The sequence below is a fragment of the Pipra filicauda genome, unplaced genomic scaffold, assembly GCF_003945595.2.
Source record: "Pipra filicauda isolate LSUMZ 115617 unplaced genomic scaffold, ASM394559v2 scaffold319_size1146426_pilon, whole genome shotgun sequence".
Lineage (NCBI taxonomy): Eukaryota > Metazoa > Chordata > Aves > Passeriformes > Pipridae > Pipra > Pipra filicauda.
In genome coordinates, this window is record NW_024104442.1 from 638,148 (window position 1) to 665,048 (window position 26,901).

Consider the following 26,901-nt stretch of genomic DNA (forward strand, 5'->3'; position numbering starts at 1 on the left):
GGCCTGGTTTGGGTTGGGAGGGACCTTAAAGACCATCCATTTCTACCCCCCTGCCATGGGCAGGGGCACCTTCCACCAGCCCAGGTTGCTCCAAGCCCCGTCCAACCTGGCCTTGGACACTCCCAGGGGTGGGGCAGCCACAGCTTCTCTGGGCAACCTCAGGGCCTCACCACCATTTGCTGCCAGGATGGTGGTGCCATGGTGCTGGCAATTGCTGCAGCCCCAGGACGTGGCCTGGCCTTTGCCCTCCAGTGGCCCAGAGCTGGCTGCAGTAGCCCTGTGCCAGGGCCAGCCCAAGTACACTGACTGAGCCATTTGTCTGTGCCATTCTCAGCTGATCCCTTTTGCCACCCCGTGTGGGTGGGCACAGGGCTGTGAGGCTGTTTGGGGCTGGGGCTCAGGAGCTCCCAGCTCTGATGCCCACAGTGTTCTCTCTGCTCAGGCTCTACTGCCTCAAGATCTATGGACTGTCATCCCTGTGGCGCCTGTTCCGGGGCAAGAAGTGGAACGTGCTCCGGCAGCGGGTGGACTCCTGCTCCTATGACCTGGACCAGGTAGTGCTGCAGCCCTGGGCTCACTGCAGGACCCTGCCCACGGGCCGTGTGACCCTGTCCTGCTTCATCCAACACTGAGACAGAAGCCACGGGAGGCTTTGTGGTGCTTGGAACAAGGACATGCCCCAACACTGCATCCGTGGCTCTTCTGCTGCCCTGCAGCTGCCCTCCCCTTCCCCTTCCCCAACCTTCCCAAACCTTCCCTTCATTCTCAGAGGGCTGAATCCCCCTGAGCCCCTGCCCGGGCCCGCGGTGGGTGCTGCAGCTCCCGGCAGTCCGGGCGCCTGGAGCGGGAATGGGGGAGGGCTGGAGGCCGTTCCCGATGCGGGGCCCGGCAGTGTTGCCACAGTAACAGCCGTGGCAGCGTTTCTATTAAAAGGCCCGGTTTCATTCACGTCGTGCTGGAGCGGGGCCCACTCGCTCTCACTCAGGCAGAGGTAGCTTTTGGTCGAGCGCTGGAAGCTCTTTTTAATTCCGAAATGCCACACAAACATCCAGCAGAGCCTGAACTACTCCTTCTCTGGCAGCTGCAACATCACTGAAATCGTACAATAATATCTGGGGGCTCCCAGGGTCGGTGCTTCCTGCCTTTACAACAGATAACCGTGAGCTTCTTGCACCACTGCTGGGCTGGTTTTGTTTCTTTGGAGAGTAAAAGCCTCCGTGCCAGCTTTGCATCAGGGCTCAGTCCCTGTGTACTTTGAGGAGAATTGGGTTGGCACTTCAGGCTTCATTCTGCTGCTCTGGAGACCAGTGGGAATTGTGTCGTTGGCTGGGGAGGAAGAGACGTTTAAAGCAGACCTTAAAAGACTTTTGGAGGTTTAAGTAACTGCAGTGGAGTGACAGAGGAGGGGAGAAACAACTGCTGTGAGGAGAATGGGTTGGATTGTGATCTATTCTTGGTTGTGAGCCTAAAGCTGGGGTGCTGATCCACCTCTGTGATGTGGCTGGTGGGTTCTTTTTTTTTCATATCCCTCAGCCATGATCTCTTTTTGCAAAAGTGGCAGTGCCCTGTGCTCCTGGGGCTTCTCTGTTCTGGAAGTGGTGACTGAAACTTAAAGAATCAGGTCCCTATTTGTCATAAATGTGCATTTCTCCCAGTTGGAATTAGTTAGACTTACACCAACTGGGCTGACCCAGAATAAAAATAACTTTTTGTGTGGGCAGTGGAGCCAGTGACACCTGCTTTCCATGGATTTTTTTCTCCTTCATCCTCTGAATATTGCTTCCCCCACCCCAGTAACTCCAGCTTCTTCCTTTCTCCCAGTTTCCCACTGAACAAGAGGCAGAATTCCTGTGGCTGGTGCCTCAGGGAATGTTTATCAGCCAAATTCTGACAGCTTTTAACCAGGTGCCCGTTCTGCTAAAACAAGGAGGAACAAAAGTACTGCTCAATTCTCTACAAAATTTCCATCCAAATTTCCTCTTCTTTGTTCCTTTACACAGTTTTCTGCTGAAAACTGATCAATGGTTCTAAAACTTTTGTGGATATGGTGGGAACAAATGGCAAGATCATGTAAGTCTTGTTTCCTAAGGGAAGCTGGGCTGAAATAGGAAATCTTGAGTGTTGTCTATAAAGGAAAAGTGCTGTCAGGATCCAGCTTTTATTTATCTTTTCAAACATACTCCTAAAATAGGGAGCCTTCTAAGAAGACCCAATGAGAGGAGGAATACTGAAAATATCCCAGGTAGCATCATTATTCACATAGGCAGTAAAAAAACACACATTAAGGGGTCCTGCAAACTTCTGCTGCCTCACAGCCTCCTGGTTTTTATTTGTAATGTGTTGTATTTTGCCATTGCTCTGCTCATGACTGTGTTTCCTTTTTCCCTAGTTATTTATTGGCACTTTGCTGTTCACCATCCTGCTGTTCCTCCTGCCTACAACTGCACTGTATTATTTGGTGTTTACCCTGGTAAGATTTAACCCTTGAAACAAGTCATATACTCTCTTCTGAGAGAGCAAAAATTGGTTTCCTAGACATTTATTGTCATCCATAAAGAAAATATAAATTTTGGGTGTCCTAGGAAGGATTCTCACACAGCTCAAGTGGAATTCAGGATGTATGTTTGTGTTTCTCCAAAGGGAATTCCCAGCAAATCCAGGCCAGCAGGACAAACGGTTTCCCTCTATCTCTCAGAAGTTGTTTTTCTATCTTTCCATCCCATGTCTGAGGTGACAGCCCCTGTGGTTTGATCCAGAACCTTATTTCAGGGAATAACTTGCTGTGTTAAATGCTCTCAGCCAGGCTTTGCTCAGACGCTGCGACTGCTTTTTCTTTTCTTCCCCCAACATGACCAGTCTCTCCCCAGAGCCAAATTTTCCACAGACAGTGACAATCACATGCTTTCAGCATCTTTTTTGAGCCTTCTCTTTTCAGATGAGCTTGGCAGCAAAAAATAACTGCAGTGTGACAAAAGGAGGTGCTTTAATCAGGGACAGAAAACATGGAGCAGGGAGCTCATTCCTGACTGCTCTGCTCTTGCTTAGACTCTGTGTGGGGCACAAATAAACTACTTCAGCTCCCCTTTGGAGAGGGAAAAGTTGACATTCAGTGGTACACAGTGCTGGAGTTGACTAGAAATGGGAGAATTTGGGCTTCCTTTTCAACTGTGGCTGTCGAAAGTGGAATAGGTCCCACGTCCTTGCAGGACCGCAGCCATAGGAGCTTCATTCCAGTTACACCTGAAAGCTCAGATTGCCAAGGATCTTCACACAGGGTTTGGATGCTCAGCACTTCTGGACATCAAACCCACTTTGGGAGGCTTTAGCTCAGCACACAAGACTTTGGCTTAGCCCACAGCAATGTCAGATCCCAGCTCAGCTCATGAATTTCCAAGTGTTTCATCTCCTGTTTGCTATTTTCTGTTACACTATATTTGTAGCTCCGATTGCTGGTGGTGATTGTGCAAGGCCTCATACACTTGCTCGTTGACCTGATTGACTCTCTGCCCCTTTATTCCCTGATCCTTCGGCTCTGCAGATCCTACAGGCTCGCAGGTAAGTCCCTCAGCTCTGCCCCTAAAGCAGCTCAAGGATTTTGCATTATACTTTTAATTTTGATGCCCTGGGTCACTCCTGAATAATAAGATGCAGTGGGGGCAGGAAAGAACCTGAGGCTTGAGTCATGCAGGTGTCCCCACTGTTAACCCTGCAAGGAGCAGGGTGAGGATGTCAATGGAAAGAAATCTGATGCTGAAGCAAAATCACGAGCACCTTTACTCAGTCCAATCCTGTGGCAGCTAAAAGTGACATCCAAACAAGCACCATAAACGAGTTCATCTTTTGTTCCAGTTCTAGAGAACCAGGTCAGATAAACTTCAGAGAGTTACACATGGCATGAAGCTGTGTCAGGGGAGGTTTAGGCTGGATATCAGGAAAAGGTTCTTCCCCCAGAGGGTGGTGGGGCAATGGCACCCCAAGGCTGCCAGAGCTCCAGGAGTGTTTGGACAACGCTCTTGGGGAGGGATGGGATTGTTGGGATGTCTGTGCAGGGCCAGGGGTTGGATTTGATGATCCTTGTGTGTCCCTTCCCACTCAGGATATTCCATGATTCTATGAAACAAGCCGATAACTTTGGCAGTTTGGGCTCTGAAAAAAGCCAAATCACAAAAATACTTGGAATATTGGCTGTTCCAAAGGGCTGGATCTACAGTGGCTGTGAATCAGTGGAGCTGTTTCAGCTCTGTGCTGACCTGACCGACTGAAGTCCTGAGCTGAGAAGTTTGGATTAAATTCAAAGCTCTGGGCAGAGTTCAGATCATCATTGTCTTTTTGAGACTAATCTGTCACCATTTTGAGCTAGTCATTGTTTGCACTTTGGGTAACCATAAACCATGGCTGGCACCAGAGTAAGGCTCATTTTGGAATGAGTTTGACTGTCAACAGCTATGGTTGATCTAGCACATTTATTATCTCCTATCCATTTAAAGAGCATGCAGCAGGAATTTAACATGGGAGAAAGAGCTTGATCATCACTAAACCAAGGCTAGTCATCAAAGTCAGGAGGAGCTTGAGGCAACCTCAGCTTTGTCTGTTGGAGCAGTGCCACGCTCAGTTTTGGGAAGGTAGAGCTGAGCCATGTTACCAACTCTGCCTGCAGCAGGTTCCTATGAATTTCCTGGCAGAAACTTCTCAATCCTTCAGGGCTGTCTTTGGGGAGATGCTGCTGAAGAAAACTGAGCCAGTAAACAGCAGGTCACGGAGCAGAGGGAAGTCTCATTCCGCTGAGAGGTGTATCCCTGATTTATCCCTAGAAGTGTTCCGGAAACAACTGGATGTGGCACTCAGTGCTATGGTTTAGTTGACGTGGTGTTGTTCAGTAAAGGGTTGATCTTGATGATCTTGGAGGTCTTTTCCAACCTCTTCTGTGTAAGGCCACATATTCCCGTCAGTCTTGGAATGCTTCTCATTCTTGCTCAGCCAGGTACCTGCTGCAGGGTAACAAGCCTCCACCCAGGCACAGGGTTGTCTTCCCAGATGAGTTTCTTTACTGATCCTGCAATGCCATGTTGTCTGTGAGATGAAGAGGCAGCTCTGAGCATTTCTGCAGCCTGTGTTCCTGCCTCAGCACAAAGATATGGCATTGCAACAGGAACAGATGGAGCAGTTGAATCCAATTCAAAGGACTTCAGAGAGTACACATCTCCTGGTGTCCTCACTGCTTAGGTTCTGCCTCCCTTTTCAGACCCAGAACTTGAATAAGACACCTTCTGGCATGTGTTACCGCAGCTGATTTTACATCAAGATGGTTCTACCAACATGAATGGATAGTTTTTCCTGGTGGGAAAGGTTCAGTGTCATGTTTAAGTTGAGCTCAGTTCACTCATGGCATCTGGCCTCCAAGTTCTTTACTCGAGGGGGCTTGCAAAGAAGGCTGGAGAGGGACTTTTTGCAAGGACAAGCAGTGACAGGACAAGGGGGAATGGCCTTAAGCTGAAAGAGGGATATTGGGAAGAATATCCCATTTAGATGGGATATTGGGAAGAATATGTTCCCTGTGGGGAGGCCCTGGCACAGGTTGCCCAGAGAAGCTGTGGCTGCCCCATCCCTGGAAGTGTCCAAGGCCAGGCTGGATGGGGCTTGGAGCAACCTGGGCTAGTGGAAGGTGTCCCTGCCCATGGCAGGGGTGGGAAACTAGATGAGCTTTAAGGTCCCTTCCAACCCAAACCACTCCATGCTTCAATGACTCAGTGAATTGACAAAATACCCCACCGATGAAGCCTGGGCTAGGGTAGGTGAATGATCCATCCACACACCAGAAACTAAGCCCATATTTGCTTTCCACACATCCAAAGTGAAATATTTGTGACTTTAAAAAGCCTTTTGTGCATCCATCAGCTGATGGATACAACAAGAGTTGTATCCACCCAGTGTCAGCTCAAGGGGTGCCACTGTGGTTGGGATGTGGATTCATAGGGTGAAGTAAGGCATAACAGTGAGTTTGGGGGTCTCAAGAGCTCTGCCCACACACGGGTTACCAACATGCTGTTTGATTGTGAACAGGCCAGTTCATTTTCTCTGTGCTTCTCTGTCCCAGTATTCCCATCCCAAAGGTTGGGACAGGTTTTGTCGTGGTTCTGTAGGACCTGTCGTGCTGCTGTCTCCATGATCAGTGGGATACAAACAGGCAGTGAGCTCACTTTAGTGTGCTGTCCTGTGAAACAAAGCAAATGTGTTCATGTCCTGGTCTCTCTTGTGCCACTGATGGTGCCTTTGTACAGAAGAAGCAGAACTCTGAGCTCTGGAGTTGGCTGGAAATCATGAAATAGTTCAGGGTTCTTCTCTGCTGGAGTGACCTGCAGGAGACTGAGCCTTCCTGCTCTCCTGGGAAGTGCTCAGACTTCTGAGCACTGTAGGAATCTGTAGGTCATTCTAAAATAAATTTATGGCCTTTTCCTGCATATATTTTCTTAGAAGTTTCAGTCTCTTGAGCAATTAAGTAATCTAATTAAGAGGTGGTTGGCTTGCAGCTGTAGAAGGGAGGTGTGTGGCCATGACCTACAGAACCAGCTTTTGCTGCTCTGGTGGGCTGTTGTAGGATAAGGCTCCAGAGTGCTCAACCCTGTACTTGAACCTTCACTGCCTATTGTTTCTGACTCTCTCTGACAAATTCTGCCTGAAAATAGTTCCTGGAATGGCTCAGACACTTTTCTGAGCCACAGCTCTATGATCACATTGAACACACTTGGTCATCCAGCACATTTGCTTGTTGAGGCCCAGGGTACTCAAACATCTGTTTGAAGCCACTGGAGGAGCCCATGTTTCAATATAATCCAGCAAAATGCAGATAAACCCCTCCTGCCCTGGACAGGAAAGGTTTTAGGATTTGGGCAGAGAGTTTGCACCAGACCTCTGTGCTAGAGGAGAGTTCTGTCTCAGGAGTGTACTATATAATTTTAATTAATTCAAAGCTTGAGGAAAAAGAGGAAACATTTTGGTTTTTAAATGTGCAGGAGTCACAGAGATACTGTAGTGATGGGGTTTACACAGGTTTTATTTCTGTTTGTACTCCTGAGGCAGTGTTTGATCTGTGGCAGATCATTTTTGTTAATCTTGTCTCATCTTACCTGCAGAAAGGAATAACAGGGACACACTTGGATGGGACAGGTTTATCCAAGAGGAAATGGAAAAGTGGCAGGTTTGATGGGGTTAGTAGCCTGTTAAAAACATCGGGATGCTGGGATTAATGGGCAGGGATTGCTCCAAAATGTTTTCATGCCTCTAGTCAGCCACTTCCTTCCCTCGATCTGAAAGAGGGAGAGATTTGCACATGTGCTGGATCCACATGAGCACAAGTTAAAGGTGAGCTCTAAACATGGAGTGCCCATTCTGATGGAAGTTTGGGGAAAGAAAAAGGTTTTCCCAGTCCCTTTGTCATCATCAGGTCTGGCTGGCTGATTTCTGGTCTTTGTGCTTGCTTTAGGACTGTGTTCTCGAGCTGGAAGTCAGAGGAGCTGCTTTTAGTGGAGCTGAGGGAAACATCATTTGTAATTAGCCTTAAACCACTATGAGAGAATCCTGTTGAAAAAGTGGGGAGGTTCCCAAATCCAGAAAGGTTTAAGACAGTTTCTAGGGAATCAGTGCTCAGACAACAGCACTGGGCAACAAATGGCGTGGAACTGTAGAATATCCTGAGTGGAAAAGGATCCACAGGGATCATCAAGTCCAGCTCCTGGCCCTGCACAGAACAGTCCCAAGAATCCCACCATGGATTTCCTTGTTTTGTGTCTTTGCAGCTGGAGTGAAGTTCAGAGTCCTTGAGCAGCAGGATGGAAAACCTCTGCGGCTCCTTATGCAGGTAAGGCCCTGGTGCCCTCTGTGACAGTTCTGCCACTCCCCTCAGAGTGACCTCAGGCACAGGGTGGGGATGGGCCTGTGCAGGGCCAGGAGTTGGACTTGATCCTGCTGGGGCCCTTCCAACTCAGCATGTTCTGTGATTCTGTGACCCCACAGTCCTTCCCTCTCCTGTAGCTGCTCCCACTGAAAGGCTCCACTTAAAATACATCAGCTGTAAAACACCAAAATGAAGGAAATCATTTCCTGTTGCCATGGCTGGCTGTGCTCTCTGTTTTTGATGCCCTGCTTGAGTCCCCTGGAGAAACGTAGTGCCCTGCATGGTGTGAAGTGAAATGCAGGAGAAGGGAAGGCAGGAGAAACACGGAGCCCGTGATACTTCTGGGATTAAGACCTGATGTCATTGTCACCTCCTGGCTCTGGCAGCTTCCCCTTGGTAATTGCTGAACACTGAGAGGAGCAAAAGGAGGCAGTTAAACCATCCAGAATGAAGCATCAGGAAAGGTCCTCCCCTCCAGCTGTGGCGAAAAGCCTCGGCTGCTCCACAATGCCGACAGGATGAGAACCTGAGCCTGGAGAAAGGGAAGGGCCTCCTCTTTCCCCTGAATTGCTCTGGGAAGGTGCATAGGCAGAGCTCACCTGTGCTTTTGTAACCCTGCATTTCTGACATCACAGATACTGAAGGAAATTATTTTCTGAAAAGCAATGAGGTGATGGTAGCAGGGAAGTTCTCCTTATGGTTCAGGAGTGAATTTTCCATTTCCTGACCCAGCAGGAATACAGCCATATCCCAGGGTGACTTTGCTTGCTCTCTGCATCCTAAGAGGAGAGGCTGCAAGTAGCAAAGCACTTATAAAACACTTGGACACTGGGGGAGTGTGTGGGAAGGAATTAACTGCAGCTTCCCAGTTCTTTTGCTTTTTCCATCTTGGGTCCAGCCCTGTTTCAAAAGGTCAGCCTAGCAGGGAACAGCACAGCAGCTAGCAGCAATTCCAGAGGGAATCCCTTCAACAGATGTCTTCCAGGGCAAATCTAGCATTCCCTGAACATGCTGTATTCCCAGTTCCTGTCTTTCAGTAGGATAGTGGTGTAGGAACCAAAATCCATCATCCTCCATGGCCAGAGAACTCCCTAAAAAAGAACCCAGAGACCAGAGATGAGGCACAGGAGCTTTGGCATCAGCCTGTGTGTGGATGAGCTGGATGGGCTCTCCAGAGGGAAAAGATCCCCACTTAAAGAGCAGAGGCAGTGAGTCATATGACTGTGATGAATTTTCCTTGGGCCACTGCAGGAAGATCCATTTGCTATCTGGAATATAGCACAAGTCATCATCTGGAGAGGTGGAAGTGCTGCAGTGGATGTCTGTCCCAACCTTCTGTTCAAATAATAATGAGCAGAGAGTCAGGAAAGGCACTTTTTTCACTCTCTTTGTGCTGGTGGAAATGAAACATGGGCTTGTGTTAGAAATCCTGCTGAATATCCCACTTTCTGATAGGCCTTTGGAGAGGACGATCTAAAAAACTTATTTTTAAAGACATGCTAAAATTCTTATTTATTGTACAAGGTGATGTGCCTTTCTAGAATTTTCACAGTGGCTTTGCCCCCTCTCCCTGTAGCTCTCTTGGAGCTCTACTTGATGGAAATAAGGCTGTTTGCATGGAGCTATGCTCAAAATAATTGAAGCTGTAGGTGAGTGATACATTCAGAGCTGTCCTTTGGGACACTGGTAATGGATTAGGAATCAATAATTCTGGGTCTGAGCATTCCCATCCAGCTTGTGGTTCAGCCAAGTGATTATTTTTGATTTTTAAGATAGTGCCACTGGAATGCAAAGTCCAGACACAGGGGGGATGGAGGGCAGGGAATGATATTTTCATTCCAAATGCTACTTAATATTCTCCAGGAATTCTTACATAGGTCGGTGTTTTCATCAGTATTTCAAATAATTTCTTTTGGATGCATAAGAAGAAATAATTCTGGCAGTGTGACTCAACTGAACTGATAGCCCAGGGAAAGACTGGCCTTAAGCTGAAGGAGGGCAGGTTTGGATGGGATATTGGGAAGAAATTCTCCCCTGTGAGGGTGGTGAGAGAAGCCCAGAGAGGTGGTTGCCCAGAGAAGCTGTGGCTGCCCCATCCCTGGAAGTGTCCAAGGCCAGGTTGGACGGGGCTTGGAGCAACCTGGGCTGGTGGAAGGTGTCCCTGCCCATGGCAGGGGGTGGAATTGGATGAGTGTTAAGGTCCCCTCCCACCCAAACCAGTCTTGAATTCTCTGATTTTATGATTCTAGGACATGATGAGTTTGATCCATCCTGCTGCTGGAAGTGTCACCTTTCCCAGCAATTGCTTTGAAAAGGGTTAAGCAGAAGAGGAAGGGAAAGGGAACAGCTCCATTATGAGAGGAGGGATGGATATTCCAGCAGGGAATATCATAGCTTTGAACTGCAGGATTTACATAAGGGGAACTCATGTTGGCACCTCACTTATGCATGGGGTTTGCCTCATGTTTCCATTTTTAACAGGACAGGCAGGGAATGTATTGCTCTGGGTGTAGCCCCATCCCTGGATATGTTTTAGTAGGGAAGTGTTGGTATCCACACTCTGCCTGGAGATGCTTCTTAACAAGAAGTGTTGTGTCCAAACCTTCCAGCCCACGGAGCCAGTAGTCAAAGGAACACACACTGTGTCTGTCCCTTGCAGAGCAGCAGTTCCTGTCCTCCCCCAGCATGTTTGCACTTAGAACAGACTGGTTTGCCTATAGGGAGGGAATGGGCAGAAACAGTTACTCAGGTTTTACTGCTGTTTGTTCTGGGAGCAGGTTTCTTTGGCTTTTTTTTTCTTTTTTTTCTTTTTTTCTTTTTTTTTTTTTTTTTCCTGCAAGCTGCAGCTCTGGCCTTTTTCCTAAACTTCCTAGGGATGCTTCTGTGTACTAGCATTTTCCCCTTCTGCTTCAGCAATGTTGTACTTTGAAACTAATTTGACAAAGGTCTCCAGGATTAATTCTAATGAACCTTTTGCTCAATCACCCTTTCCCAGAGCTCCATCCCTGTAGTTCACTCCCTTGCTCTGTGAGCACCAGAAAGCTGAAGCAAGCTGGTGGTACAGGCACAGTCCTAGAAAATTGGGTACTTCTCAGTGGAAATATTCAAAACTTTTGACCAAGTGGTGACTCTCTGTGTGGTTTTTGCTGTCTCTCTTTCCTTTTTGTGGCTGGATTTTCTGCTGTGAATGAGAGTCCTCTTTCATGGAGCTGCTTGGTTGGTTCCAGCAGAGCTGGACCCTTTCACTAGAGGATGTCCTTCCACTTCTCCCAGTGTCCAAGCTTCCTCTAACTTTGTAAGTCCCTTCCCTTGGCATCTCTCATGATCTGTTTTCTGAGCCCCACCATTTCTGTGCAAGCTTTTTGCTCTTTTGAAGACAACCTATTGCTTTGCAGCCTTTAGATGTGAGATCTTGGCTGCACTGGATCCATCCTATGGACTTCACCTGTCTCCTGCCCTGAAAGCAGTGGGATGAGCTTTTCCAAGGTCTGATGTACTTCTGTCACCCCTCATCCAGCTAAAGCCTCTGTCTGCCCTCCTCTTCAAAAGGTCAATACAGCAACTTGTGACCATAATCAGAGCTTTTGTAGGCACGGGTTAGGATGGTGATTGAAATCAAATTTAAAAAGATGAACTTAGCCAAGGAGATTTAATTGAAAATGGTAATTTCCAATAGGTAAAATTGGGGAAAGTGGGGAAAATAGTAGTGGTAATTATTTTGGAGTGTGATGCTGTCCTGGGCTCAGTTCCACTGGGTGATATCAGGTTTAACTTAAAGCACAGCTGTAGGCTGAGGGCTCATGTAAGGTATGGCTTCACTGGCCCATTCCAGAAGAGTTCCTGAGAGACCCAGTGCATTCCCCATCCATGGGAGGTATAATTAGGTAAGTTTAGATTAGATAATAAGGAAAATTTCTTCTCTAAAAGGCTGGTCAGGCCCTGGCACAGCTGCCCAGGGCAGTGGTGGAGTCCCCATCCCTGGAGGGATTTAAAGGCTGTGTGGATGTGGCACTTGGGGACATGGGTTAGTGGTGGCCTGGGCGGTGCTGGGTTAAGGGTTGGACTCAATGACCTTAAAGGTCTTTTCCAACCTAAACAATTCTATGCCTCTGTGATTCTATCACTGTCTCTGCAGCCACTGCCACCCCATCACACAGGAGGGGACAGTCCCAACCTGTGTGTGATATGTGTAACTGTCATTGCACCAGCACTTGTGCTGCCTCTCTGCTTGGAGATGATTTCAATGACATCCCTTACCAAGCTCCATTTGGTCACGTTTGGGGATGTTGTGGAAGGACAAACAGCCTTACCAAGGCAGGGAGGGATTCTGATGCTTTTTGAGCAGCAGGACTGATGTTTTAGCAGAGGCTGGTGCTGTGCAGAAGCTGCACTTGCCCTCCTCAGCTGCCTGAGCCTCTCACCACATGTTTTCCTTTCTCCTGCCCCTCTTTCTCCTACAGATCAACCCTCTCTCCTATGGTGCTGTTGTACAGACATACAGGCTGCCCACCTACAGCTGTTACCCCAAGGACTCCTGGGCATCTCTCTGCAAGAAGCTGTTCCTTGGAGAGCTGATCTACCCTTGGAAACACAAAGGAGAGAAGCAGGAGTAAAGACAGTGAAAGAGCTGGAGATCTTGGCCAGAAAAACATACTGAATCCTAATGCTTTAGGACCAAAGGCTTCTCGGAGCCAGCAACTGCCACATCCCTTTAAATAGAGTTTGGTAACATGAGAGGGGCTGAATTTTTAAAGGCAAGTGTTTTTAAGCATTATTTTTCCACTTTCCTCTTCCCTTACACTGTGTTTGTATAACATGCTAATGATTATTTTGGAAGCTAAAGGTGAAACCCGTCAGTGCCTCACTAAACCAGCCCTCCGTGTCACCAAGGAAGCAGCTCCTGAATGGTTTGGGGGTGAATGTCTCCTTCTGTGCTGGCTCACAGGGCCAGCCCCTGAGGAGGTTCAGAGGCACAATGTTGAGGTGCACTTGGCTAGAGGGTGTTTTGGACTTTTTGTGCTTCAGCCTTCAAGCTGATCAAACACAAAGTGGAGGATTGTCTTGTAAAGTCACACACTGAAAACTGAGCAGCAGCTTGTCTGGGTTCAGAGGATATTTGTTCTTTTCCCTTTGGGAGAGCTTGGATTCAGCCCCACTGCAGCACCAGAGGAGGTGTTCAGCACAGAAACGGTGCTTGTGTGGTCTCATCTACATTGTTTTCCAAAGCAAACAGTGCCCTGTGTGGGCATTCAGGAACGAGTTGGACTCCCATGATGCTCGTGGGTCCCTTCCAGCTCAGAGTATCCTGTGACTCTGGGACTGCTCAGGTGTGTGTGGCTGTGAGCCCGGGGACAGAGAGCTCTGGGCTCTGCCAAGGCTCAGGGCTCTCCAGTCCCAGTGTGAGGCTCTCACAGCTCTGCTGAGTCCAGCTCTGGCCAGAGCTCTGCTGGGGGTGCTCAGCCCAGCTCCTTGCCCAGCTCAGTGAGCTCAGGGCAGCCTGTGCTGCACCCCCTGACAGGGCCCATACACCCCCTGTTTCCAGGGCCCTGGTGAGACCCTCGTCAAGGGGTCCCTCATTTTGCACTTCCTAGCAGTCAAGGAACTTTTAAAGTCTTGGCTGTGAGGCATTTAAAGCCACTTCTTTCCCTGAAACTATAGGTCTAGTGGAAGGTGTCCCTGCCCATGGCAGGGGGTGGAACGAGATGAGCTTTAAGGTCCCTTCCAACCCAAACCGTTCTGTGATTCCATGATTTCTCTTAGGGGAGATTTCCTGCTTTGAGTACACCTCCACAGTGCAGCAGTGCTCTGTTTTTCGTGTCCTGGTCTCATTTTGATGTGTCTCCTGTTCCCTGTCTTGGAAAGAGTGCCTCTGTGCATGGGAGGGTTGTGTCCCTCTGGATACTCTGTGGTTGTGTAGGCATTTACACACAGCCCTTACCCAAAATATCCTTCCTCCAGCTCTGCTGGCTCCTGTGGCCCAGCTCAAACAAGGGTGCAGTGTCCCTGTACCCTGCTTTGCACACCCAAAGTGGCTCTGTTAACTGGCAGGTGAGGGGTGTGCTGGACCTGCCCCCATTTCCTCTGGCTGTCCAAGGAACCCAGGATGGAGGAGGAGGATGTGCTGTGACTCAGCCCTTCCTTGGAGGGCTGCCTGCGTATCCCAGCGGGAGTTATGGAGGCAAGGCAAGGTGCCGTGGGCTTTGGGAGCCTTCACTCAGCACTTCCAGGGGCAGGATAAGAGTTTCCTACCCCATGTGCTGGAGGCTGTCACAGAAGAGAAGGGTTATGGCCCCCCTGCCTTAAGACATCCCTGGCCAGATATATTTGGGTTGTCTGGAGCTGCTAAAAGCCCGTCACGGTGCAGCCACTGCCTCTCCAGTCACAGCCTGATCAGGAGGAAAGGAAGCTCTGCAGGCAGGTGCCTGGTCCAGACATTCCTTAGCAGGCAAATCTCCAAGGCCTTCCAGGTTTCTTAGGGACATCATGAAGAGAGGAAGGGCTGTATGGACCCTGCTCCCAAAGGATGTCCTGTTACCTCATCCAGGGAAGAAGGGCACCTCACTGAAGAAAGCCAGCATGGCAAAAGCCCCCCATCAGCATCTGCCACTGCAGGCTCTGGGTGGGACATCCCTGTCTGCAGAAACTGGAGAGATCTGGTTCCTCCTTGATGATCCCTGCTGAAAACTCCTGTACAGATACAGCATCTTCTTCTCTTGGAATACCACTGCCCAGGTATTTCTCACTGCAGGTGGGAATAACTCCAGGCAGTGATGCCTTTAGTGGATGAATGGTCTGAGTAATGTTTCTCACTTCAGCTGAAGTCAGTCCTGCAGTCCCATCCTCACCTGGCTCTCAGCACAGCAGGTTTACACGTTACCCCTCTCTCATCTTTCCACTGGAGCTACTAAATGATATCCCTGGTTCCTCCCAGGCCTGCACAGTTCAGTTCACTCACTGCTGTGAGAAACTTTATTGTTTTTGGTCTTACGAAAATAATGTTCCTGGCTTTTAAAATCTTCCTGTGAGACCAGACAGTTCATGATGGTCTTAGTTGTGATTGTCCTTTGGGATCAAGTGACCTGAAATCCCCAGAGACAGCACAGAGCCATGAAGACCAGCAAATGTGACCTTCCTTTTGGGAACCTGCCAGATGTGTTTGATGTTCCAGTGTTGGGTTTGTTTACTAAAGGCTGATACTGACTGTGGGGATGGGGAAATACTAAACTGAGAGAAAGCTCCTCAAACCTGAGATCCTGAATCTTCTGAGACACAGAGAACCCTTAGCAGCCCAGCTGGGCAGTGGCAGCTCCTTGTGGGTGCAGTTCTCCTGTGTCACCCAGAACTGGTGCCCCAGCTGCCCCACTGCTCCTCCCCCTGGGCGCTCTCCTCTCCCGTGGTGGTATCTGAGCATCTGAGTTCCTTGTGCTGGATCTTTGCCATGTCTCTCCTCTTCCTTTCCAGTCCCTGCTGTGAAACAAGGCTTCCCCCACCCTTTTCCGACTCTGTGCACAGACATTACAACAACTCAGCAGACATCCTGCTCAGGAACACTTGACCTTATGTCATCCCTCTAATTAGAAGTTGGGATCAGCATCATCTTCCACAGCAGCACAGACTGGCCCAGCACTGGCATTTCCTCAGGGAAGAGGCTGCTGGTAAGGTTCTGGCTCTGATTTTTCCTCAGATCCATATTTTCCATGTCAGCCCTTGGATGAGAAGTAGTTAAAGGTTTCAGATCTCCCATTCCTACCACACACCCCTTAGAGCAGGCACAAGGAGGCTCTAATCTTGCAGATTTTTTTTAATACTGCATTTTCTAATTATTATTTCTCCCACCCTATGGTTCCCAGTGCTGGCACAAACTCCCTCTTTACTTAGGCAGGCGGTTTGTGAGGGAAAACGTGATTCATTGTGTGCAAAACTCCATCCTAGATAGAAATTCTGCCTTGGAGAAATCCTTTCCTTTCCTCACCAGCACAGCATGTGACGATGCTGAAAGGAAACCTCAGTGATTACAATGCACTGAAGGCTCTGGTTATGGGTTTGGGAGTTTTCCCTGATCCTGCAGCTGGACTGGGCCCCGTTCAGGCCTACACAAAGAGGGTTCCATGAGTGTATAACCCGTAGGTTGACTTTCAGGAGTGTAAGGCAGGGAATCTCCTGCATGGTCATCCTGCAGACAACCAGCTGCTTTCCTTCTGGCCTGCACTGCCTCATCCTGCTGCCCCAACACCATCTTCTTGCTTAACTCAAGCCCTCAGGGATTTACTCTTTGTCCTTAGACCTGCTGGTTGCAGCAACCACTGGTGGGGGTTGGAAGGGGCCTCAGGATCATCTGGTCCAGCCCCGCTGCTCATGCAGGGCCACCCAAAGCTGGTGGTCCATGTGCCCACATGCCCTTGGGATATCTCCGAGGATGGCGACTCCACCACCTCCCTGGACAACCCGTGCAGTGCTTGGTCACCCTCAGAGTGAAAAGCTCTTCAGCCAGGGTTTGATGTGTTTCAGTTCACGCCCATTGCCTTTTGTCCTGTTGTGCCAAGCTTGGAGACACCATAACTCAGATCTCTTCAGTGACTGAGAACATTTGCAGCCCTGTGCCGCCTCTGTTCCTGTTCCCCCCGTTCAGGGACTGCCCAGCAGCCCCTTTGCCTCTTGGGGAGTGTCTAAGCCCTCTGGTTTTGGGGTGCCTGTGCACTGACTCAGGTACCTGACCTGCTCCTCGCCAGCTGCTCTGCGCTGAGGGCACGTGCTGTGCAGCCACACTGCTGCTGTGCTGAGCACAGAGGGGCAGCTCTGGGGGCTGGGGAGCAGAGCCCCAGCCTGGCAGTGCCCACGTGTTGGGAACAGCTCTGTGTGCAGCCGTGAGGCTCTGCAGGGTGAGTGTGCTCTGAACACAGATGGGATGGGTCTGGATCCCCCACATGACAGGAGGCCATGGGGCTTTCCAGCTGGCTCAGGAGCTTTTGAGTGCAGGATAAACATGTTCAGAGCAATCCAAACCTCACATGGGCAGCTGATTTTTGTTCCTGGATGAGAACAGTGTGCCCATCACCTTTGCATCTGGCTCACCATTTTCCATTAGCAGTTGCTGCAAAAGTCTGTTGCCTTTGACTCCCAGCTGGCACCTCCAGCCCTTACCCACGCCAAGGCCTCAAACCAGGAATGCTCTAACTCCCCATTTACTGTCTCAGCAAGCCAAATACAAGAGGATCCCTGTGCTGCTGGATGCTGGAGGTGACAGAATATACTCCCTGCATTCCTGGGGCAGGGGAGGTGCTGGTTGTGCTGCTCGGGGGGAGCAGCAGAGCTGGGGCCCTGCTCTGTGCTCACTCGGGGCAGGGAGAAGCAGCAGCACCTCTCCCATCCACAGTGTTATTTAACCTCTGGCATTGGGGAAATTCGTGAGAACTTCACAACTCTTGGAATCAATCCTCCTCCTTACAGTGTTTTCTGGTTTCAAGTGTTACGAAAGAGCACTGAATGACTGACAGTTTCATTGAAACTGTGTATTTGTGAGTGAAGGTTGAGAGGAAGTTTGATCACTGCTTAAAAACCACTGGTACATTTTCTCCTTCTCTCACATGAACGTTCAGCAGGAGCAAAGTGTGACACAGTGTTTGCTTTAAATGTCACCACTAACCCCAGCTAAGGTGACTTCCTTCCCACCACAGCCCTGATGTGAAACGCAGCCTGATGATGTGAAACACAGACTGGCCGGGAACAAGCCCTGCCTTAGGAATCAGACTGGCTTTAGGCTCATGACAGCTCTGTTTCTGCAGGCAGAAGTGCTGGGCAGAGCAATGGCAATGCCAGCAGGATGATGGCAATGCCAGTGGCAGCAGTGCCAGTGGCAGCAGGTCCCTGCACAGGTGGGACCAGGGATGCTCTGCACATACCAGGTACAGGTGCTTCTGTGGGAGAGTTTAGGGATGGAGAGCTCTGTTCTGCTGACAGGTGTGGGGGTTTTTGGGTTAGTTAAACCTTTTAATCAGAACTTAAATGGATTTTGATTACACTATAATAAAGATGTTGGGAGAAAAATCGAGCTCTTCCCTCTTGTTTAACAAGCACTGTGTGGCTGCCACAGCACAGGGACAGGCAGGGGGGCTGCTGTAGGCTCAGCTTACCCAGGCAGGCAGCTCATCCCCCTCCTGAGGCCTGGCTGGGCAGTTGCTCATCCTCTGCTCTCCCACACAGAGGGATTTCACCACTGGTCCAGCTCTAATTGTTCTGCCAAGGCCGTGAAGCCCATGGAAGGAGGAGCCCTGACCCAGCTAAGGCCTTGGACATGGTTGAGGTGATGCTCCTCCAGCTCTGGGATTTCCTACAAGTCAGTGAGGGTTTCCCCTGAGCCTGTTCCTATGGTGTGGTGCTGTTTGGTGTGAGGCAGGATGGGGAGGACAAACCTCTGCAGCACTGCCCAATCTGAGCAGGAGCCCAAGCTGGGATGGGAATGATGGGGCCTTGTGACCACTCCTCCTCACCCCAGAGCACTCCTTCCATTCCTGTCCCCTTTCATACAGTTGAGTGCACAGCCATGGCAAAGTACCCACACACCACCTGCCAGGATCCCCCCTCTGCCAGGATCCTCTGCCAGGATCACCCCTCTAGCTCTGCCTCACACCCTCTTGCCATGATTCCCATTGGTCTGAGCTCCAGTTTGGTTTCCACTATCCCAGCGAGGTGAGAAATCCCTTGACTGAGGCATGAACAGGGGCCTCTGGAGTGGCAGGACTGAGAACCAGAGGCTGAAAAAAGAAATAAAATCAAGGAGGTTCCTGCCCATCCTCCTCCTCTCCACTTCCACTGCTTTGGAGCCAATGGGCTGATGGACAGAAATGAGAGGAGTGGCTTTTCTCTCCTCCTGGGGAATCCAGGCATGCACAGGTCCCCCCTCTCTGCTTCCCCTGCTCCACCTGCCAGGGCTGAGCCCTGGAGCGAGAGTTTCCCTGCAGGCTTCACCTTCCAAGCCCCTGCTCCCTGGGGAACACCATCAGCAGAGGCTGGGAGTGGCAGAGACTCCAGCAGGACATCTGCTATTTCCATTAACTCTATCTGCTATTTTGGTTTGCTTTATCTGCCATTTTGTTTTGCTTTAGCAGTGGCTGTGGGAGCTGGGCTGTTTGGGAGGTGGGTGGGGGGATGGAGGGGGCTGTGTTTGGCCCCTGCCATGTACAGAAGCCAAACTGAGCAGTGCTGAGTGTGAGCATCCCCTCAGCCCACGGGGATACAAACCCCTCACCAGAACACCCCCAAAGGAGTTCACACCACGTGGCTCCAAGGCAGCACATGAGCTCAAGCCCTCAGGGTGTGGGAGAGGAGGGGGAGCCAGGCTGGCACCACTAAAGGGGGGCACAGCCCCCACCCCAGAGCTCTGCCATCTTCCCTCACCCAGTGAGCACGAGGGAAGGGCTCTGGAACGAGTCCAGAGGAGGCCATGAAGATGCTCTGAGGGCTGGAGCCCCTCTGCTCTGGAGCCAGGCTGGGAGAGCTGGGGGTGTTCACCTGGAGAAGAGAAGGCTCCAGGGAGACCTCAGAGCCCCTTCCAGGGCCTAAAGGGGCTCCAGGAGAGCTGGAGAGGGACTGGGGACAAGGGTCTGGAGGGGCAGGGCACGGGGGAATGGCTTCCTACTGCCAGAGGGCAGGGTTGGATGGGATATTGGGAAGGAATTCTTCCCTGTGAGGGTGGTGAGGCCCTGGCACAGGTTGCCCAGAGAAGCTGTGGCTGCCCCATCCCTGGAAGTGTCCAAGGCCAGGCTGGACGGGGCTTGGATTCACCTGGGCTAGTGGAAGGTGTCCCTGCCCATGGCAGGGGTTTGGATTAAGATGGTATTAAGGTCCTTTCCAACTGAAACATGTCTGTGATTCCATATCCTGCCCTCCCCAGGCTGGGCAGGTTCAGAGCCCCTGAGGAGCAGGGATGGGGCACAGGAGGAGCCCTTGTCCCCAGAGCTGTGGGGCACTGGGGTCCTGCCATGCTGTGGGTGCTCAGATGGGCATCCTGGTGCCCAGAGCTGTGTCTCAGCCAGCTGAGGACTGATGGATTCACTGCTGCCCAGGCCCTGCACATTTCCAGTCCATCACACTGAGGGTGGGCCATACCCTTGGCTGACTGGCCAGGCTGGTGGAGCCCCTTGGCCTTTGCCAGCTGCCCTTTGCCTGCTCTCAGCCCACCCCACTCCAGCCCATTTTACAGATCCTGCATTGCCAGCCCCACTTTTGGGGGATCTTTGCCAGAGGAGTCACTGGTGGGGGGTACCCAACACCCTTGGCACTGCTGTCCTGGCCTGCTGGTTAACAGCACAGCAATCCCTGTGGGGGGAAAGGGAATCAGCCCCGCTGGAAAGGACAGGTTTGGGCAGCAATTAATATTTTATAAAAGCAAGAAGTCTCAGTGCTGCTGCTGCAACATGAGGAGCACAGGCCAGGGAGCAGAGCAGAAGGAGGAAGAGGAGCAGAAGGAGCAGGAGCTGACTCACCAGAGGGAAGGAGCCTGGGGGGCCTCAGCCTCCCTGCAGGCTGAGGGGCATCCCCGGTGCTCCCTGGGCTGGGGGACCCAGGGCAGTTTAGATGGGATTCATTGGGAACAGCCAGGCTGGGAACATCACTAATGGAATGTGCAGCTCTGAAAAGAGGAGCAGGATGCTGTGCTGGGCACAGGGACTTGTCAGCAATTAGGGCAGGGAAAGGATCCTCCACACCTTCCCACCAGGAATCTGCTGGGATCGGGCCTGGGAGTGGTTGCTCACAGATGCCAGGCCAGTGCCAAGGGATTTGGACGGAGCAAGGCCAGGAGTGGTTACTGGTGTCACAGCCCTTCCTGGGGACAGGCTCAGCCTGGCACCCCATGGCTGGCACCATCCCTGGGGACACGCTGGATGTCACCTGCCCAGGCCAGCCCTCACTGGGTGCCCCCCAGCAGTGGGGTGCACACACCTCCAACCCCCCCAAACCCCACACCAGGGCCCTCTTCATACCTGGGTGCCCCCAACACCCGGGTGCCCCCCTAGATGCCCACCCCGAACCTGGATGCCCCCCATAAGTGGATGCCCACCCACCTGGATGCCTCCCCACAGCTGGGTGCTCCCACACACATCTGGATGCCAGCCCTTCCCGGATGACACTCGGATGCCCCCCAATCCCTGGATCCCCCCAATCCCTGGATCCCCCCAATCCCTGGATCCCCCCAATCCCTGGATCCCCCCAGTTCCCCCTCTCCCCCCACCGTGCGCTGCCCCCGCCCGTCCCATCATGCCCCGCTCGCCGCAGTGCACGCCGGGAGTTGTAGTCCGCCGCGGCCCGCCCCCTGCTGGCCCCGCCCCTCCCGAGCCCTCCAGGGAGCGTCGGGGCGGGGCCGGCCGTGACTGACGCGTGTCTGAGCCTATGGGAGCGGAGACATCTGAGCGGGGGCGGGGCACCTCCTGACTGACGCGTGTCTGGCCCAATGGGCGCGGCGGGCGGGGGCGGGGCGGGGGCCGTGCGGCGGGGGCGGCCCGGCCCGGCCCGGCTCAGGTGGGCGGCGGGGCCGGCGCGGGGCTGACCCGGCGGGGCGGGGCGGGCTCGGGCCGCGGGGCCCGGCGGGGCGGCGGCGCTTTGTGCGGGCGGGCGAGAGGGCGGAGCGGGGCCGTGTCAGCGGCGGGGGCGCTGCGGGGCCGGGCCAGGCCCTTCCTCCGCCTCCTCCTCCTCGTCCTCCTCCTCCGCCGCAGGTCCCAGCGCGGCCCCGGCGGAAGATGCGCGGCCGGCGGTGAGCGGCGCGGGGCAGAGGCCGCAGCCCAGGCCGGCGGGCGGAGGATGCGGGCCGGGCCGCGCCGGCCCTGAGAGGCAGGATGGGCACCCAGGGCAGCCCCGTGAAGAGCTACGATTACCTGCTCAAGTTCCTGCTCGTGGGCGACAGCGACGTGGGCAAGGGCGAGATCCTGGAGAGCCTGCAGGACGGCGCCTCCGAGTCCCCGTACGCCTACAGCAACGGTAAGGGGGCTGGGGGGCCGCGGGACCCCCGCCGCTGTCACCCCTGTCGCTGTCACCCCCACCGCTGTCACCCCCCCCGCCCGCTGTACCCCCTCCCCGGGGCCGTGCCCCCCGCCGGGCTGACAGACAGGCAGGGAGGGGTTGTTTTGCTTTTTCCTTTGTTTTTTTTTTTTCTTCACGCGCGTGGCGGGCAGCGGGGAGGCCTCGGCAGCTCCTTAAAACGCCCCAAATCTGGAGGGGGACGTGGGCAGAGGGGCCGGGGTGATGTAATCCCTGGATGCGCAGCCGGACCCTTCCCCAGGGGAGCGCTGCCCGCGCCCTCCCGGTGCCCACACGGACCGAGCCGTTCCCAGGGGAAGCAGGAGCTGTAACAAAAGAACAGGAGCCGATCCCTGCCCGGAGCCGCTCCGGCTCGGTGGCCGTGCCGGCAGGGCTGGGTTGGCCGATCCGCCTCCTGCCGGCGTCGAGGCTCCCGATGGAGCCCATGACAGACCATTAACTACGGTGTCACAAGACCGTCATTAAGAGCCAAGGAGTGCCGCGGTTTCCTGCGGTCCCGGCGGAGCTCGGCCTGGCGGGGTGCGGGTCCTGCCGGCGGGTTCAATCTGTCATCCTTTCCCCGCTCCGTGCGCAGTGACCTCCCCGAGGGCTCAGACCCTGCGTCAGGAGCAGGTGGTGCTGAGGTTCGCCCGGCAGCAGGAATCCGAGGGAATCGGGAGCTCCCGATGCTCCCCTTCGGCCGAATTCGGAGCCGCTCCTCGCAGCCACCACCGGCTCCCCAGGAGCTGATGCAAACACGCACCTGCTCCACGGAGATTCACGGGGAGCTGGTGACTCAGGAGTCGGGCTGCCTGTGAAATGGGAGCAGCAGTTCTGGAAGGAGAGGGCTGCGGGATTGTTCATCTCCTCGGGTGTCTGCCTGGGCTGGTGTGGTTTGCCTTCGAGGAGGTGCTGGGAGCTGTAGAGCTTCCCTGAAGAGAGTTTGTGCCTCAGCTGGGAGCTGTGGAGCTGCTCTGTGGGGTTGGGGTTTGCCAAGCAGAGTGTAACAGGGGGCTTGTTTTACGTGAAGTGTCACAGTTGGAAATTGTCTCCTGATCAAACTGGGCTTGAAGCAGGAGTAAGGAGTGAGCGAAGTGAGTGTGTGGTGGGGTGTCTGGTATATACATACACTCCAAAGAACAGGGATTGTGGCTGTGCCTATCAAAGCTTTGTCTTGGAACCTGCTATTTTATAACAACAAAATACCAGCATCTTTTTGCTGGAAAAAGAAATCTCAGTGATCTAATATTTTCACTCTCCGTGGGCAATTGAGCCCATTCCTAATTAGAGAATTAGGTCACATACTGTTGTTTCACAGTAATATGTGCTCTGATAGTCTCTGCCTCTGTTGCTCCTGGGAAGCGACGCACCTTTAGGATAATCAGCTGGAGTGGCTTTGATATCCCAGTGAATTTGATGTGCTGATGCTGCTGACAAGCCCTGGCAGTGGAAGCCCCCGTGTGTCTGGCACAGCTGGGATGTGCTGACAGGGCATGCTGCTCCTCTGCCCTGACAGAGACCGTCCCTGAGCCGAGGCTCTGGGATTTTGGGAACAGCTCGTGCCTGGCCTCCTCTTTGACACGTGCCTAATGCTGCCCCAAAACTGCAGCAGTTTTATGTTATGTAGAGGTTCTGTTTGTAAATCTGCTTGTAAACATGTTGTGCTCTTCCTCATCCCCTCCCAGAGCCCACATCCCAATTTAAAACAAGTGTTGTATCATCTACAACTTGTTTGGTCAGTCCAGAAAGCACAATTTGCTGGTGCTGGTGTGAAATGGAGGGTGTTTTGGGCTGCTCTTGTGGTGGGGACACCTCATGTGGAGCTCAGGTCCCTGACCTTAGTGGGGAGGGAGCCCTTGGCCCTCTCTGTCTTGTTGAGCTGCTTTTACTCTGCTGTGTGGAAGCAGTTGTAACCAGCCAGTTTTTTTGGGATGAGTATGAAATGCATTGTCCTTCCAGCTCTGGGAAGGCACACCCTTAGGAGAAAAGCTCTCTAAATGAAGCTCTGTAGTTTTGCTGCTCTTACCCAGCCTCTAGAAAAGGGATTGGGGGGATTCCTCTCTTCTCCATGGGCATCTGGCTGTTGGACCAGCACACAACTGAGAGGTGAAAAGCCCTTTTTCTATGGGCTTTTGTGAGCTGTAAGCAGCCTCTGCCTGCTCTCTGGTATCTGAGAGCCTTGGATGCAGTAGGAGCTGTGTCTGTCTTAAAGCATTATAAATGCTTCTGTCCATCTTTTTCCAGGATCCCTGAGCAGAAGGGTCACTTCTCAGCACAGCCTTGGAGCTTGGCACCTTGTTCTAAATTGGGCACATCTTAAATTAGCCCCTGCAGTTCCTGTGGTGCATAGCAAGGCCTCAGCAATGTCCTTTCTTTAAATTGCTGGGAAAATAAACCTGCTCCGTGGGAGCAGAGGTGGTTGTTACTCCCTGTTGCAGGAAGAGGAGTGAGCAATGCCCCGATGCTGCACAGAGCTGTGAGGGCACTGGGTATGGAACTTACAGTGACAGAAAAATGGCATTTTGAGGAGAAATGTGAGGTCCAGGTGTCACCTGTGTTCCTTCCTATGTTTGTGCTGTAGCTATGGAGTGTATCAGTCTCCAGGAGCATCAGCCAAGCGTTCCCTGTGAAAAGCAGGGAGTGTTGTTTGTGTCCTGTGGCTGGATATTGTAACTGGGCTGGACTTACCTTTTGCTACTTCCTGGCCATCCACAAGTTAAGCCTTCCTACCAGTATTTTGGCAGGGAGAAGGCTCTTCTGGGCTTCCAGTGTTGTCCTCCTTCCCAGCTTTCACCCCTCCCCAAATCTCTAGTTGTGGAGGGAAGATGCCTTTCTTGGAGCCTCACAGCTGCTCTGGACAGCTGGAGGACCTCACCTAGGAACCAAAAATCCTGCTTTTTCCCTGAATGCCCTCTGCTCTCAGCATTGGCTCCTTCTCCCAGGTTCAGGGAGGGGCTGCTCCGGTCCCTGTGCTGTGAGCCCTGGTGTTACACCAGAGTCAGAGCAAAACGCTGCTTTTCTCACGGATACGAGTCCACTGCAGAGATCACTTTTCACTTGGGAGCTTAAATGGCTCGCCTGGGGTCTGTCCTCATCCTTCCCCAAGTACTGAAGCAGGACAGAAGTGTCTGTGGTCACAGGGTGGTTTTGGACACGGGGTGTGGTGGAGCTGCACATGAAAGCAGAGGCGGCCTGTGTGCCCTGCGTGAGGGGCATAGGGGTACTCCTCACCTGGGGGCCCTGTGGCTTTGTCACCACTGTGTCACGCATCACCCTGGAATGCCTGGTTGTCCATGTGCTGAAATGGCCTTGCCCAGCTGGTTTGTTGGCTTGCTGGAGCAGCCTGGGGTGAGTCAGGGCAGGACTCGGAGCAGCCACGAGTGCCATCCCTGCCGGTGAGAAGGTGCCCCCGGACAGGCTGGGCTGGGCTCAGCATGCAGATGTGAGGGGATGTGCTCCCTCCTCACGTGAGGGAGGGCTTGTTCTGTGGCTGCCTTCCCCCTCACCTGCTGCTGTTCCCACAGGAAAGGAGAAACGTGTTAGGGAGAGCGTAGAGCGTGTTTGGGAGCAGATGGCTTGGACTGGAAGGGGGGTTGGATTTTTATTTTTATTTTTCCCTGTCCTCAGCTTGTATTGAGAAAGTTATGAGGATGCAGCCAATGTCCTCACTCTGATCTCCTTGCAAAAAGCACATAAAAGCTGAAATGAGAGCCCTGCCCTGTGCAGGGTTGGTACTGAGACCAGCCCTAATGCATTGAGCCCCAGTGCCATCTTTCAACCTGTCCCTTGGCTGGGGTTTGGTGCCTTTATTTGAGCACCATCCTTAGGTGCTCTGGTACGCCCCTGCTATCCAAGACTGAAAGACGTGTTAGGGAAAAGGGAACTGGAGTGCTCAATGCAGTAGCTACTGACAGGTTTTATGGTTCAGATTAAAACTGGATTTTTCCCCCATTGCAGAAGTGCAGAAATTCAGCTCCTGGGTGGGGGCTGTGAGCCCCCCATGGCTGGGGTTCCACGCCAGCAGCAAGGGCTGGGGTAGTGCAGCTTGGTGCCCTCTCCTTGGCTGGGAGGGTGGAACAGGCAGCTGAAGGCACTGCCCAGCCCTCAGAGGTAGTTGATCCCCTCCAGCCATTACAGTTTGCCTGGGGGCTGCTGTTAATCACCAGGTTGTTTATTGGAGTGACCCACATCTTTGGATGTCTTTTCCCTCTGGTTGTCTTTGTGCAGCTGTCTAAATTTGGAAGTTCCTAAACTGTCCTTGCAAGTCCTTACAGCAATTCCTCTCTCAGCATGTCCTGTGACCCCTCAGGCACCAGTGTGCATCCAAAAACTCCCCCTGTAAACTCTGCTTTGCTTTGCCACAGTCCCCAAGTTAGTTCTGTGCCAACTAGGAGATTACCTGTCCCACAGCAGTGCGTGCAGGGGTGGAGGGAAGGGGACACCTTGTCTCATCCTCCTCACTGCCATGGAGGGAGGGCCTGCAAGGGGATGTTTCTCGATGCATCTGCCCCTTGCCTGTCAAGTTTCCAAGGCTGAGCAGGGAGATGGTCTCTTGCTTCTCATCCACAACCTCTCTTTGCTGCCATGTGCGGTTGCAGGTCCTGCCACGCTGGTTGGCTTTTCCCAAACCTTAACAAAGCATGGGGCTGAGCAGCTCTGCCCTAAACTTGAACTTGTGCAAGGCCAGGACCTCTCTCAATACCTGACTGCACCTTCCTGAGCACACCAGAGTTTTTGGGTGTCCCCACGGGCAGTGAAACCTCAAGCAGGGCCAGCACCGATGTGGTGGCACCTTCTGGGCATAGACTGCAGGTGTTGAGCCCAGGCTTCAGATGGCAGCTGAGTGCTCCTCCTGGTGCTGCTGCACTGTGCCAGGGCTTGGCATCAGCAGGGAAGGAGGCATTGATCCTGCTGCTGCTTTGCACCTCACCCTCCTCTTCCTCACCTGGCTTTGTCCCACCAAGTGTGTCCTGCTGTCCACCCTTGTCCCTGTTGGTGGT

At 52.6% G+C, this 26,901-nt stretch overlaps 2 protein-coding genes across 4 annotated transcripts in view; both read left to right on the plus strand.

The window, feature by feature from the left end:
- PIGQ (phosphatidylinositol glycan anchor biosynthesis class Q) overlaps positions 1 to 17,935 on the plus strand; it is a 39,909-nt gene extending 21,974 nt beyond the window's left edge. Inside the window, exons 7-11 of one of the 3 annotated variants that reach the window (XM_027737947.2) lie at positions 443 to 554; positions 2,390 to 2,470; positions 3,441 to 3,555; positions 7,794 to 7,855; positions 12,352 to 12,504. In XM_027737947.2, coding sequence (XP_027593748.1) covers positions 443 to 554; positions 2,390 to 2,470; positions 3,441 to 3,555; positions 7,794 to 7,855; positions 12,352 to 12,504 — 523 coding nt within the window. Of the gene's footprint in view, positions 1 to 442; positions 555 to 2,389; positions 2,471 to 3,440; positions 3,556 to 7,793; positions 7,856 to 12,351 lie in introns of those variants that run through there. The other 2 variants (XM_039383627.1, XM_039383628.1) reach the window with 2 other exon arrangements.
- A 3,612-nt stretch (positions 17,936 to 21,547) lies between these two features.
- Positions 21,548 to 26,901, plus strand: part of RAB40C (RAB40C, member RAS oncogene family) — a 36,974-nt gene continuing 31,620 nt past the window's right edge. Inside the window, exon 1 of the mRNA XM_027737930.2 lies at positions 21,548 to 21,862. Coding sequence (XP_027593731.1) covers positions 21,721 to 21,862 — 142 coding nt within the window. The 5' untranslated portion in view covers positions 21,548 to 21,720. The remainder of the gene's footprint in view (positions 21,863 to 26,901) is intronic.